General features: G+C 41.1%; 1 protein-coding gene across 4 annotated transcripts in view; it reads right to left on the minus strand.

The window, feature by feature from the left end:
• sv2ca (synaptic vesicle glycoprotein 2Ca) overlaps window positions 1-16,292 on the minus strand; it is a 206,443-nt gene that overhangs the window by 22,903 nt on the left and 167,248 nt on the right. For all 4 annotated transcript variants that reach the window (XM_072547718.1, XM_072547728.1, XM_072547738.1 and 1 more), the window contains exons 9-12: window positions 4,759-4,847; window positions 3,066-3,230; window positions 2,320-2,453; window positions 964-1,167 (exon numbers count right to left, since the gene is read on the minus strand). In XM_072547718.1, coding sequence (XP_072403819.1) covers window positions 964-1,167; window positions 2,320-2,453; window positions 3,066-3,230; window positions 4,759-4,847 — 592 coding nt within the window. The remainder of the gene's footprint in view (window positions 1-963; window positions 1,168-2,319; window positions 2,454-3,065; window positions 3,231-4,758; window positions 4,848-16,292) is intronic.

The following is a 16,292-nucleotide window of genomic DNA, read 5'->3' on the forward strand; positions in this document are numbered from 1 at the left end:
TTTAGCATAAATAGAACCTATTAACTGGGATCTTTCAGATCTCCGAACAAGACAAAATATAAGAATCCAGTTTGACTAAAATTAAGATACAAATCCACCATGATAATTAAATGGCACAGAAGACTCAAAGGGTCTTAATGGCTGACTCCTAACACAGAAGTATAAACAGTAAATCTAAGATAAAAAGTGGATTACTATTCCAACTATATAAATGCAGTTGTTCCATGATTAATTAAAAGTTGAGATAGTAGTTTCCAGCTGGAACATCAAATCATCTATGTTCAAAATAACCTAATTCTAAGATTAATCAAGAAATTGTTGGATATTATGGAAGATTTCTCCTACTTTGAAATGTGAGTTTATATCATGCACTACAGAGCCAGCGATCATCCAGGAATATCAGAATTGCGAAATGGGATTCTTTATATTATTCAACTTATAATCTCATTTTGTATGTACGTATTTGACAAATTCATATTTCTTCATGTTTCAATGTCTTAAGCTACTCAGATAGCTGGAATCACAACTTTCTTTGAGTAAGATGAAAACTGTTGAAAGTTGATGATTGTCTCAAAGCTATTCATGATACAAAATGGCAATGGAGAACAAAAAGTTGCTGTGTGGAAGCTTAACGGGATCTAAATGATGTGGGCTATGGCAATAAATGTAGCAGAATCACGTGAGATGTCCAGTGAGACTGATAAGTTGTAATGGCCTCACCAACATCCTGGGTGTATCCAAACATTAAACCTGGCATCTACCTAATTTATACAGCTCAAGGTCATCTTAGCGATGGTAGTCTACGCTCATGCACCAAATATTTAGCAAAACAACTTTACAAAGACAAGTTTAAAATCAAATTGTGATCACCTTCAATCTTATTCCCATGCTAGTGGTACAAAATATAGGATGAACTGTTCAGAAGGGTATTTAAATATATTAAAAATAAAAGATAAATTGTACCTAACATCGTCAAGCGGCCAATCCTGTCCATGAGGAGTGCAGATACAATGTTGCCTGGCAATACTGCTAGTGTACCAAGGAAGTTGACAAAATAGATCCAGTATGCACTGTAGTCCTCATCAAAGTTAATCTGGCAGCCTTCTTTATTGTGAAGAAATGTGGTATTGATGAACTGACAATCAATGAATTTAGACTTATCGAGATCTAAAGGAAAATGAAGAAACATATTTATTTATGGCTGGCATTGATTTAAAAACTAAAATGGTTAATTAAATAGCTGAATGGTTGGCATTTCCTCCTTCTTATTTTCCATTAAAATTCTCTCTTTAAACCACAACCAAGATAAATTGAAGAGTGTAAATAAGGCAAGCATGATTTGAAAACTACACAGTTCATTATTTTAAAAAGGTTTCCACGCCAACCTTAGCAGACAATTTGCAAATTTATGTTTTATTAGACTTTTTTCTGTTCATTGTAAGGGGATAGTTTGAGGCTTCAGAGTTTAAGCTGGCCCTGTGAAACTGTAATGAATGTAAATATATGGCAGACCTCTGTCAGCTATTTAAAGACAGGTGTCTAAGATAAGTAGTTAATTTCTGTGTTAAAATAGCTCACAAAAGGATTTCCTTACTAACACTGCACTAAGAAACAAATGTCAAACTTGGAAGAGAGAATCCCACCTTCACCTCATATCACCATTCACACTCACTCTTGTTTCCACTCCAAAATACTTTTATCCCACATGATCAAAATAAACATGGATTTGTGACCACTCTTAATTCAGATGTGACAGAGTTTACTGATGAATTAGAAAACTGAACCTAATCAGGCTCAATCTCAGTTCAGTAGCATGAAATACAACTGTTCGTAAATTCTTCAGGAATTCCACAATCTCTTACTGTAACTGCAGTTGTAAGAGTTCGTACCATTGCTGTGAATTTCCATAAGGGCAAAAGGTATCCATGGGCTGGTGCAAAGATGTGTGTTGATGTGGTGAGCTGAATGGAGGCATGCTGGTCTTCGAAAGGGCTCTGTGAACATCACCACTACAGGTGGCCCACCAAAGAGTGAGATTTCACATACCTGTTTGTATGATTATGGCTAAGGCTGGGCACAGGTAATCTCACTGAAACTTGTGCTTACATCTACTTGCAATTTGTAAATGAGATACATTCTTCATTGTATTGTCTGGAGGACATGATCTTCTGCAGCTAACAAGTTTGTAAGCAAGGAAATTTGGAGCCAATGACAACAAAAGAGTTTCATAAACAAATTTTCAGCATGGAATGAATACCCAAGAAATTAGACATAGGAAAATAACATGTTCGTCATCAAGGTCACAATTTGCCCACCTACCTGTATTATAGAATAAAGTTTCATTAAATGTGCAGTTCCTAAAATATGTACTTAATGATGTCACATCTTCAAAGTAGCAGTTCTTAAAGAGGGAATCTTCAAATGTTACTGCTTTAAACTTCATAATAGTAAACCTATTAAAAAAGAAAATGCTGTTTGGCATTCATCACGTTTGTTGAATACTCTCTTTTCTGAAAAAAAAGGTTATCTATCTCTTTTTTGCCAAAGTCAGAAATCATGCAACACCAAGTGATAGACCAACAGGTTTATTTGAAATCAGAAGACACTTCACCTGACAAAGGGGCAGTGCTCCGAAAGCCTATGATTTCAAATAAACCTGTTGGACTATAACCTGGTGGCGTGTGACTTGTGATTTTATCCATTCCAGTCCAACACCGGCATTTCTACATCATGACCTTTTTTGTAAAGGAGTCCTTTCTTCCTTGTATATAGCCAAACAAGCTGAATCTGCTTTAAGATGTCTTTCTAAGAAACAATATTTTCATTAGCTTAATTCAGCAGTTATGTTCCAGATATAATTAATAAAGGGCCTTCAATCTGTATTAAGTAAAAATGCTACAGCCCCTCAGTTTGGAAATGTCTGGATTAGATGGTAGAAGCTATCTAATGGCTCCCAGTCCCGAAGTCTGAATATTGACACTGAGACCTTGGATTCCCAATGATTTCTCCATAATGCATTTTTATACTTTGAATGCATGAAGGTGAATGATTTAGTCATTCCTGACCTGTCCCTGATGTACTCTCCGTTCGTGTGGATCTGGTTTTCCAGAGTAAAGTTGAACACAAAATCCACAACTCTTTCGCCATAAAACCTTTTCACTCGGGATGCATACTCGTCAGCCTGAAGGTGTTTGATGACATCAGGGAACCAGACAGAGAGACCATAGTAGCTTAAAAATAACAGAATAGGCTAAAAGTTGTGCGTCTGCCAGAAGATGTATAAATAAGAGCAGAAGGATGGTGCTTTCACATTAACTGAAGCACAGGAAACAATTTACTACAATGCTTTGCTGTTTATACAATTAAATCTGTTTAGTAATGCTTGAGAGCAAATAATAGAAAGCATAATGGGATGATACAATAATGGATGGTTTCATAATTGATTAATTAACTGACTACTGCAAACCATGGGTAGGAACAAGATGGGCTTAAAATGTACCAGAACAACTGTTGGAAATTTAAAGAAAAATCTAAATTCTATTTTTGTCTAAAAAAATATATGCTAAGTGCTCTCTCTACTTTGTCACAATGTGACCAAACAGTTGTTGGCAATTCTCATCCAATTTTCTTAAAGAGGCTACGTTGGCTGAAATATAGTGTGCACGATAAAGGCTCTCTGCGTGAGGCACCAGATTGTCTGTCCCTATGTGGGATTCACACACACCAGAACGCTCTAGTACATGTTCAAGCCAGTGCTCGGCTGCAGAAATCCCAAGTAATTTCCTCTTGTCTGGACCAGGAAGACAATTGGGAATTCTAACCAATGTTCCCTCTAATTTCACTTTGCTGTACAGGGTTGTTTTGTTGCACTGTGTGGTTCCTTTAAGATTGTGGTGCGGCTCAGGGTGTATGTGTATTTTAAAGGGATCATTGGTTATATGTAGCCAGTTTGACCCACTGATTGCTGCGTGACCACACATCTCTGGTGGGAACACTGATTGTAATAACTCGATTGGGAGTGAATTAGGAATATTTCAGTATGGATCAACAGTACACAATCGGATGCATTTACTCACTCAGCCAACAAAGAAGATACCAAACAACATTTTTTTGGATTATAATTATAAATATTCACTTGACTTTCCTGGTCTAGAAAAATACCCTTTGAAAGTATATATTTTCCCTTCCTACTTTGGGAACTCATGTGAAAGGAGCAAGTTCATAACCTATTTTGAACTACTGTTGTGCTTCACATATGGATCAAGAAGGCAATGGTCTGGTGGTATTATCACTGGATTGTTAATCCAGACACTCAGGCAGGATTCTGGGGACCTGGGTTTGAATACCACCATGGCAGATGGGGAAATTTGAATTCAATAAAAATCTAGAATTAATACTCTAATGATGACCATAAATCTATTGTCAATCGTCAGAAAAAAAAACCCATCTGATTCACTAATGTCCTTTAGACAAGGAAACTTCACCCTCACAAGGTCTGGCCTATATGTGACTCCAGACCCATAGCAATGTGGCTGACTCTTAACTGCCCGCTGGGTTATTAGGGATGGGCAATAAATGCTGGCCTAGTAAGCAATGCCCTCATCCCATGAATAAATAATAAAAAAAATTGTGGTAATCACACAGTGGACCAGAACACATCTATTATTTGATTTAAGTAATTTAAAATCACACAACGATCAAAACATTTATTACACAGCTAAGTTGTAGTTGATGATTTTCAACAATAGGAAGCCTTACCCAAATGACAAAGTTGTCCAAACTATAATCAGCATAATGGTATTTTTCTTCACAGGATAGTCAAAACATCGCATGAAAGTCATCCAAATCTGAGAACATAGACAATGCATATCATTTGACTCAAGATCCATGTAATTATGTTCTTTCCTCTTATCGTAATGGACATATATGTGCAAAAGGAACGCTAGTAAGGGGTAAGCATTCACCAGCACCAGCTTACCACAGAGTGCAGTAGAGTTAGGTTTCATGTTTCTGGACTTGAGTGACCAATCAGTAAAAACAGGTGGAACCTTGTGGAGGCAGTGGTGATCTCGCCAGGCCAGCTGGAGAGCTGGTGTGAGGCCAGCACTGGCCCCAAGGGCAGGCCCACTCAGTCACACCTCAACCTTGCATTAGCAAATCTACCAGCAATTCAAGGCTGGCTCCTTGAATTAAGACCCCAGGTGGCAAGGGGTTTACCTGCAGCTGTGCCACTGAGATGAGTAGAGGACTGCAAAAGCAGTTCTTGCTTGGTCATTCTCAGGCCCCAACTGGCAGTGGAGCAGGCAGGCTGACTTTGGATTTTCCAGCCCAGAATTTAATTCTGGTGGAAGCAAGGCGGCAATGGGGCCTGGGGATTCCACCAAACCATTTAATGAAACGTTCAAGTTCACCACCTCCAGCAGCAGGAGATTCTACCCAACCTCATTGATTGCGATGAACAGCAAAACAAAATAGACAGTTAAACAGCTTTCTCCCCTTCATATAATGCAGCCACTACCTTTGTCTGAATTGGATGCCTGAGGTCTGTCTAAAATTGAAACCCTGGGGCTCATTCATTTGAATTGAGGGAGGAGAGAGCTGTCATGCCACCAGCTCACTCATTAAAGAAATGTGATTATTTAGTCTTTTTTTTAATTGTTGGAAGGCCTGAAAGCAAATCCCCCTGAAAACTAAATATCAGGCTTCGCTGAAAGAATATTATGGAGTCAGATAAACACTTCCCATCCTCCCTGTGGCAACATAACAAGTATTTTAATTGTTATAAACACTTGTCAGTTGGTGGGAGTTGTAAGAATCCTGAGTACAGCACATCTGAGTTCACTCCACGATGTCAAATTCAGCAGAGGGTGGATAAAGAGACATTAGAGAAATCACGTGTGCAAGAAGTCAACTACCAGGAATCCGTCAAAATCACGTGAAATCTTGCATTTGAGATGGGACATCTTAAATCAACAAAGCAAGTGAAATGACCATCCTTCCTTGTATTTTCAAATTAGCCACAGCCACATTCACAGTCAAAATCCTGTTTTGTGGCAAATGATAAAAATATCAATGTTAAAATTCAGCACTGATTTCTGCAATTAGAGTCAGAGTCATAAAGATGTACAACACGGAAACAGACCCTTCGGCCCAACTCGTCCATGCTGACCAGATATCCCAATTCAATCAAGCCCCACCTGCCAGCAACTGGCCCATATCCCTCCAAACCCTTCCTATCCATATACCCATCCAAATGTCTTTTAAATGTTGCAATCGTACTAGCCTCCACAACTTCCCCTGGATGCTCATTCCATACATGTACCACCCTCTGCATGAAAATGTTGCCCCTTGGGTCTCTTTTGTATCCTTCCCTTCTCACCCTAAACCTATGCCCTCTAGTTCTGGACTTCCCCCACCCCAGAGAAAAGACTTTGTCTATTTATCCTATACAAGCCCCTCATGATTTCATAAACATCTATAAGGTCAACCCTCAGTCTCCGACGCCCCAGGGAAAACAGCCACAGCCTAGTCAATCTCTCCTTTTAGCTCTAATGCTCCAACTCTGGCAACATCCTTGTAAATCTTTTCTGAACCCTTTCAAGTTTCACAACATCTTTCCAATAGGAAGGAGACCAGAATTGCATGCAATATTCCAACAGTGGCTTAATCAACATCCTGTACAGCAGCAACATGACCGCCCAACTCCTGTACTCAATACTCTGACCAATAAAGGAAAGCATACCAAATGCCTTCTTCACTATCCTATCTACCTGCGACTCCACTTTCAAGGAGCTATGAACCTGCACTCCAAGGTCTCTTTGTTCAGCAACACTCACTAGGACCTTACCATTAAGTGTATAAGTCCCGCTAAGATTTGCTTTCCCGAAATGCAACACCTCACATTTATCTATATTAAACTCCATCTGCCACCTCTCAGCCCATTGGCCCATGTGATCAAGATCCTGTTGTAATCTGAGGTAACCTTCTTCGCTGTCCACCATACCTCCAATTTTGGTGTCACCTGCAAACTTACTAACTATACCTCTTATGCTCACAACCAAATCATTTATAGAAATGATGAAAAGTAGAGGGTCCAGCACTGATCCTTGTGGCACTCCACTGGTCACAGGCCTCCAGTATGAAAAACAACCCTCCACCACTACCCTCTGTCTTCTATCTTTGAACCAGTTCTGTATCCAAACAGCTAGTTCTCTCTGTATTCCGTGAGTTCCACGCTTGCTAATCAGTCTCCCATGGAGAACCTTGTCAAATGCCTTACTGAAGTCCATATAGATCACATCCACCATTCTGTCCTCATCAATCCTCTTTGTTACTTCTTCAAAAACCTCAATCAAGTTTGTGAGACATGATTTCCCACGCACAAAGCCATGTTGACTATTCCTAATCAGTCCTTGCCTTTCCAAATACACGTACATCCTGTCCCTCAGGATTCCCTCCAACAACTTGCCCATCACCGACGTCAGGCTCACTGGTCTATAGTTCCCCAGTCTGTCCTTATCCTTCTTAAACAGTGGCACTACGTCAGCCAACCTCCAGTCTTCTGACACCTCACCTGTGACTATCGATGAGACAAATATCTCAGCAAGGGGCCCAGCAATCACTTCCCTAGCTTCCCACAGATTTTTGGGGTACACCTGATCAGGTCCTGTGGATTTATCCACTTTTATGTGTTTCAAGGCATCCAGCACTTCCTCCTCTGTAATATGGACATTTTTCAAAATATCACCATCTATTTCACTACATTCTATATCTTCCATGTCCCTTTTTTATAGCAAGACGACCAGAATTGAACACAATATTTCAAAAGTGGCTTAACTATTGTCTTGTTCAGTCCTTTCATCCATAGTCTCAGTTACTTCATCTAAAATATGTGATTAGACTCACATCTTTATTTCTATGATACATATTTCTTGATGATATTAGTATTCAAATATTAGTATTAGTATTCATCTGTTTTGAACGTAGTCAAAGACAGCTTTCTCAGTCCTTGGGAGTAACCTTAACTATGTATCGAGTAAAGAAATTTCTTATCTCAATCCTAAATAACTTGCCTCTTATTTGGAAACCACACAGCCTGTAGAAATACCTTTTATGTATCTATACTGTAAGACCTAAATTTCAACTGGGTCACCTCTCATTTTTTGAAACTCTGAAGAATACAGGTTCAGTCTCCTCAAAGTGTCGTTCCTCCATCCAGGAAATAGTCTGGTGAGCTTGTGCTGTACTTCCTTGATAGCAAATATATCCATCCTGAGTAAGGGGACCAATGCTGTGTAGAATGCTCCCAACAGTTCCACCAAGGTTCTAAAAATAGCAGCAGGACCTCTTTAGTCCTGTATACTCATCCACCTGCAATAATGGTCAGTATACCATGTGCCTTCCTAAATGCATGGTGAACACACATGTCAATCTTCAATCACTTATGAACAGGGACATCCAGATCCCTTTGGACGTCAACACTTCCCAATCTCTCACCATTCTGCAGCTTGTGGGAAACAGTTAAAAATCGTCCTTAAAGCAGTCCCAGGCACTGATTTTTGGCAGGACAGAGAGCATCTCTTCCATTTACTAGGAATTGGAAGTCCTGCCCACAATGCCAGCCGCTCTCATTTTCACCACTTGTAGTTCCTGGAGGCAGCTGGCCATTTATATGTATAGAATGTAATCTGCAAGATAGAAATTTAAATAATAGGTCTTTTTTTTCTTATGTGTATGGGTACTTGTAGATTTTTAAAATTCATCCTTAGAATATGGATATTGCTGGCTAGGTCAGCATTTATTGTCCATCGTTAGTTGTCTTGGAGAAGGTTTGTGGGAAACTGCTATTGTGAACTGCTGCAGTCCTTGGGCTGTTGGGGTACCCACAGTGCTGTTAAGGAGATAGATCCAAAATTATGACCCAAAGACAGTAAAGGAATGGTGTTATACTTCCAAATCAGGGCAGTATGTGTCTTGGGAGGAAACATAGGAGGTGCTACTGGTGTTCTCATGTATCTGCGGCTCTTAGCCTTCAAAGTGGTGAAGGTTGTGGATTTTGGACCATTGTTTAAAGAACCTTGTTGGATGCTGCACAGTATCTTGGAGATGGTATACATTACAGCTACTGTATGTTGGTGGTGAAGCAGTGAACGTTGATGGTTTTAGATGGGCTGCCAATCAAGCAGCCTGCTTTGTGCTGATGGTGTTGAGCTTCTTATTATTGGAACTATGCACATTTAGGATATTCAATATGATGGCATGGTACGAGAAGGGTAGTAGCCCAAAAATATTGATAACATGCTACGAAGAGTCATGGGATAAGATCGAGCAAATTCATTAAATGGTGGATGGGGAGCAGGTAGGGTATAAAGGAGAGTGAGATAGTGTAGGAGGTGAGAGCCGGAGTAATGATTATACTTCTCCCCACTGGAGGGATGAGGTATCCCTTTGGGCTTGATCCTGGAACAACTTTGGTGAAAGGAAGATACTTTTTGGAATTGTGAAAAGGGATACTTGTGCCTAAAAAAGTGCATAAACTCATTGTCGAAGAGTGTGATGCTGGAAAAGCGCAGCCAGTCAGGCAGCATCCGAGGAGCAGGAAACATGTTTCTGCTGATGGGTGAGTCCAGAACCAGAGGACCCAGTTTACAAATAAGGGGTAGGCCATTTAGAATAGAGTTGAGGAGAAACTCCTTCACCCAGAGAGTGGTAGATATATGGAATGCTCTGCCCCAGGAGGCAGTGGAGGCCATCTCTGGATATTTTCAAGAAAGAGCTGGATAGAGCTCTTAAGGATAGAAGAATCTCGGGTTATGGGGATAAGGCAGGAACAGGATACTGATTGTGGATGATCAGCCATGATCATAATGAATGGTGGAGCTGGCTGGAAGAGCTGAATGGCCTACTCCTGCTAGCCAAAAGTGAGGACTGCAGATGCTAGAAACCAGAGTTTAGATTAGAGTGATGCTAGAAAAGCATAGCAAGTCAGGCAGCCTACTCCTGCACCTACTGTCTATTGAGCAGGAGATTCAAGGTTTTGGGTGTCAGCCCTTCATCAGGCTTATGCCCAAAACATCGACTCTCGTGCTCCTCGGACGCTGCTTGACCAGCTGTGCTTTTCCAGCACCACACTCTTCAACTCTGGTCTCTAGCATCTGCAGTCCTCAATTTCTTCTAGTTGATTATAAACCCATTGTGGCTTAGAAAGAAACTCCAAATAAAGTTTGATATTTGAGTATTCTTGCTGTATAAAATTGGTATTTCTAAACTTTGCAGTGCATGACAGAATCCAAGTGAGCATTTACACAACAGGGTGCTACCTGATGGACAGCTCCGCCAGTTTACTGAATGAAAAATTTATTGCCATGTTGTTACAGATTTTCCGATGGTCACAGTCATTATCCCAGCATCCATGGGGGAATACATGTGGGGACCCCATGTAACATTCCCTGAAGGAATTGTCCAGGAAACTGAATATTCCGCCACAATTCCTTGACACTGAGCATCAACCAGAGAATTCAGACAGATCTGATGAAACTAAATTGACGAAATTATTAAAACGCTGGGCTAACATCTGAGTAAATGTTACATTGACTCCATACTTACCTCACGTCCCTCCAAATAAACCTACCCAACTCTACTTACACCCCCCAGCTTCTGACATGACATCCTTGGGAAACAAAACCCACTGCGGACCCAACGCACCCTTCCCCCACTGCGGACCCAACGCACCCTTCCCCCACTGTGGACCCATCGCACCCTTCCCCCACTGCGGACCCAATGCACCGTTCCACCCATTCGGGACCCAACGCACCCTTCACCCACTGCGGACCCAACACATCCTTCACACACTCTTCCCCTGATCCATAGTCTATTCCCCCCACTGATCCTTGGTCCATACCTGACCTCGACCTCTATCCTTCACTCCACAGCTGACCTGCCTTCCTTCCCTCAATACCTAACCATCCTTTCTCTGCTCAGTATCTAATCCCCATCTCCCTCTCAGGACCCAAACACACCCTTCACACCTGGATGCTGATTCCGCTGTCCTGATCCCCCTACATCTACAAACATGACCCATCTAAACTTACTATAGATTAACCCCTGTTGCCCTCCTCCCACTACCATACTGCCTCCATCAGCTCCAGCAGGACTTCACCACCAAACTCATCTTTCCCTCTCCTTGACTCTCAACATTCTGCAGAGACCATTCATTCCATGACACCTTGGTCCACTCCTGCATCACCGTTAACACGCCTCTACTCTCCCATGGCACCTTCCCATGCAGCCGTGTTACACTTGCCCATTCAGCTCCTCCCTCTTCACAGTCCAATGCCCCTCAACACCCCATCCAGGTGAAGCACTAATTCACTTTTCAATCTAGTCAACTGCATTCACTGTTCACAATGTGGTCTCCCTCACCTCAGTGAGTCCCGATGCAACTTGGTGATCATTTTTGCAGAACACCTCTGCTCTGTCTGGAGGAATGGCCCTGACTTTATAGTTGCTTGCTATTTCAATAAACCCCCACCTTGCTCTCAGGCTGACATTTCTATCCTGGACCTGCTGCAATGTTCCAATGAAGCACAACGCAAGCTCAAGGAACAATATCTCATACTCCACACTTTACAGCCTGCTGGTCTGAGCACTGAATTCCATAACTTCAGAAACTGACCATGATACATGTTGTTCATTTGTCTTACATTATTTTTTCCTATTCCCAACTTGCCCGACAGCCTTGTCTGGTTTGTGTCTTTTTTATTTTGCTTTCAATTGAGAGGACACATTGTCTCCATTTCACACCTTAATTTACACACGTTTTACATCTGTTTCTTTTTCACTACCATTAACAACCTCGTCAGCTTTTGCACTGAGCCCCTACACCACTTGCCCTCTTCTCAGAATCATTCTGGACTCGAAATATTGGCTCAGTTTCCCTCGCCACAGATGCTGCCCGGCCTGCTGAGTTTCTCCAGCATTCTCTGTGCTTGTTTCAGAAAGAAGGCAGCACCTTATGGTCTTCCAGGACTGCCTGGCCCAATTCCCCATCCATCCTAATTTTCCATGTCTGGACTGGAAATCCAAAATGCAGGCAGAAATCTATAAAGTAGGGTTCATGGAGACAGGATTCTTAAACCTGGAATGCAATCAGAGTCTCAGAGATGCGATACTTTGCTGAGTTTTTCTGTACAGAAGCTAAGTTTCTAGTGGTTAATTTTTGAGCATGATAGTGAGTAAAAACCAAATTTATAAAATTTTCAGGTTTTATTTAAAGTAATGTACATGATGTAGAGCAGGATCCATCAGGATAAAACATTTGTCTTGTTTTTCAAAAAGCTTCTTTGTTTCAGAAGCTGCTGATATTAAGTCCTGACTCTGAAAACAGCAAGTATTCTTATTAGCTGGGTTGCATTTTCCCTCTGGCCTTGACACCTCTCTTCTGCCAGTAAAACCCCTTTTTAAAAATTGTTTAAAATGCCAAAACATAAGAAGCAAGTAATTATTTAAAACTGGGTGGTGGTTTGCCAGCAGAGATGTACAATGGTACAGTGGTGGGAAATGGTTTTCTGTACCCCTGCACCATTCTATACCACTTCCTCAAAAATAAATGCAGACCATTAGCACACTGGGTTACAAAAAACATTAAAATAAGCTTCAATTGACTGTTCAGTAGTGAAGGAGACACAGAAATACATTTCAGTGCCTTAGATAATGACAGCCCCTCACCAAACCTATGATTATAATAAAAAATTAAATATTTTACAGAAGATAAATAAGTGGAATATTAACAAGCAGATTTTTTCACTTTGTCAATGACAAGTAAGAGTATCTAACTATGAAATGTAGAATATATTATTAAAATGAATCCCCTGTGACATTACTCACAGATCGTAATTAGAACTGAATGTCTCCCTCTCTTTGTTACTGTGTGTCTCTGCTTATCTCTCATTTTAATTGTTTCTGCTTCTCTGGTCTTGGTTTGCTTGATTTGCCCTCCCTCTCTGCTGCTAAGCTCCTTCTCACAAATTGGTGAAGGAGATCTGCTCATTAGTTGGTGATTTCAAAATGGTGGATGGGCATTTGCTTTTCACAACCACTCGTTTTCCAAATATCAGAGACCTGTGAGGTGACATTGAACCGATGCCCTGGCAGCATCACAGCCTTCACTTGTTACCCTCCCTGCCAATCCCCCACCTATATCTGGACATACATTTAGTATCGAGCACCATTATACAAATCCAGCAGAGGTGTAAAATGGTTCTTACTGGATGATCTGCCAGTTATATGAATATTTGAATTTCCCTGCAGGAATGCATAGATAATGCACAGCCAATGCACTACCATCTGTTTCTCATCCTCATACCAAAGCTGTATTTTGTCTCTTTCCCTTTCTCCCAAAGAAACATAGAAGCAGCCATAGGCCATTCACGAGCTTCCTATCCCACTCCAGGTCATAGCTGATCATCTATTTCAATACTCTATTCCTGTACTATACCTACAGCCCTTGATATAATTAATTGCTATAAATTTATTGATCTCTGTTTTGAATGTATTGAATGACTGAATGTCCTCAGCCCTAAAGAATTCCAAAGATCTCCCATTCTCTAAGTGAAGCAGTTCCTCCTCACCCCAAGGCTCATCTGTCATCCTGAGGCTGTGTCACCTGGTTTTGGACCCCACAGACAAGGGTAACATTCTCTCTGCATCGACTCTATAGCTTAGATAATTTTGAAGTTTTCATATTAGGTCGCCTCTCATTCTTCTCAACACCAGAGGTGACAGGCTCAATCTTCCCAATCTCTCCTCATGGGAGAGTCCCACCATCCCAACCTTAAACGTACTCTGCACTCACTCTACAATAAGCTTGTATCCAGCAGTGCACCACTATGGTTGGGGCGAGGTTACTTTTTATTTGTCGTGGACATTAATAATTTAAGCATACATGTGGGAGGTATCAGTAAGTTCACAGATGATATGAAAATTGGCAGTGTGCTAAATAATGAGGAAACTACAGGATGATATCGATGGGCTGTCCAGTTGGGCTGAACAGTGGGAAATGGAATTTCATCCTGAAAATTGTGAAGAGATACCTTTTGGTAAGACTAACAAGGCAAAGGAATACACCATGAATGGCAGGACCCTGGAGTGTACAGAGGACTATAGAGATCTTGGTGTGCCTCTCCATAGACCTTTGAAGGTAGCAGTACAGGTAGTTAAGTTGGTTCAGAAGACACGTGGGATACTTGTATTCAATGCCTTGGCTATGAAAGGCAAGAGAAAGGATGTTATGATGTTATTCAGGCCACAGCTGGAGCACTGTGTGCAGTTCTGTCATCACATTATAGGAAGGATGCAATTGCACCAAAGAAGGTGCAGAAGAGATTCACCAGGATGTTGTCTGGGCTATTTAGCTATGATGAGACACTAAATAGGCTGGAGCTGTTTATCTTAAAGCAAAGAAAGCTGAGGGGAGAAATCTAATTGAGGTGTACAAAGTTCTGAGGGGTAAAGACAGGGTGGATGACAAGAACTTCTCACCTTAGTAGAGGGGTCAATAACTGGGGGCACAGTTTTAAGGTAAAGAGCAGGAGGTTTAGAGAGGATTTGACAATTTTTTTTCACCCAGAGAGTTGTGGTCATCTGAAACTTGCTGCATAAAAGGGAACACTCAAAGACACTTAAGAACTATTCCCACTAGGATGTGAAGGCGCCAGTGTTGGGGTGGACTAAGTTAAAAATCACACAACACCAGGTTATAGTTCAACAGGTTTATTTGGAAGCACTAGCTTTCAGAACACTGCTCCAAACATGCAACGCATTCTAAAAGATGAAAGACTTAACAGCAATCTAGGTTTGCTCAATACATCATTTCAGCTGCATGTCACTAATCTTTTACTACAAGTTCTGTGTCTTATGATCGTGTTCCACAGATCCAGGTGAAGGAGCAGCACTCCAAAAGCTAGCGCTTCTAAATAAACCTGTTGGACTATAACCTGGTGTTGTGTGATTTTTAACTATTTCCACGATGATCTCTTAAAATGCCACAGCTACAAAGCTCCCCACATTCCCACCAAATTTTGTATCATCTGCAAACTTGGAAATAATACAAATGCTCCCCACATCCAAATTATTGACAGAGATTGTGAACAGCTGGGACTCAAACACTGATCCTTGCAGCACATCACTGTTCACAGCCTCCCAACCACATAATGACCCGATTATTACATTCTTTATTCTCTGCCCGGTAACCAACCCTCAATTCTTGCTAGAATTCTTGCTAATCCTATGAATTGTGATTTTGTTCAGTAACTTGTGTGGGACTTTGACAAAAACCTTCTAAAAATCCAAATACACCATATTCACTTCTTGTCTTTTATTGAATATCTGAGTACCGTCCTCAAAAGAACCTTGAACAGATTTGTCAAACATGCTTTCCACTTCACAAATCCATTTTGACTCTGTCCAATTGGACAATTATTTTCTAAATATCCAGTAATCATATCGATTCATTATAGATCCCAGTATTTCTTCCTACTATTGACATCAGGCTACCAGGTCTGTCGTTCCTCATGTTTTTTTCTCACCCCCTTCTCAAACAGTGGGTTACAATCTGCAGGCACCAAAGGAGAATTAAATGAATTTTGAAAGATGGTCATCAATGTACATTGGATCCTGGATAGCTGTCAATTTTCAGTCCCATTAGTTTTTCCACAACTGCTTCTTTACTAATTTTTTCAGTCATCCTCTCACTAGACCCTTGGGTCTTAATTATTTCAGGGGCACTTCTTGTATCTTCCTCTATGAAGGCAGACACAAAAGGCAGGATTTTATTAAACCCTGAAAATGAGCTATGGTGAGAAATCAGTGAGGCTTTTCTCAATGTTGGGAACAACAAGTTGACAGTGTTTTGGATGTGGAGATGTGGTTACTGCTGCTACTGACAAGGTGCCTACGAATGGGGATTTTTGCTTGTCATCATCCTGGATAGTGGGTGGGATGGAGGAGAAGTCAATCTGTCAGCAGGTCCTCAGTCAGTAACAACCTGCAGTGGATGTCAAACCTCCACTACATGAAGAGATTTCAGCTGAGGAACCCTCAGAATGGGTCAGAGACAAAGGAGGGCCAGAACTTATCATCCCCAGTGCCATTCCCTCTGAGTGATCAAGGTTCAGTGTCACTGCAGGGTGAAGATATCCTGGAACAGTGTGCCTGAACTGTTCCAGCTGCCAGTGTGGATCCTCTCACCTGAAGGGGTGGATGGTTGCCCTATCCCAATGGCTGTTAGAATGAGA

Source organism: Chiloscyllium punctatum, chromosome 2, assembly GCF_047496795.1.
Source record: "Chiloscyllium punctatum isolate Juve2018m chromosome 2, sChiPun1.3, whole genome shotgun sequence".
Taxonomy (NCBI): domain Eukaryota; kingdom Metazoa; phylum Chordata; class Chondrichthyes; order Orectolobiformes; family Hemiscylliidae; genus Chiloscyllium; species Chiloscyllium punctatum.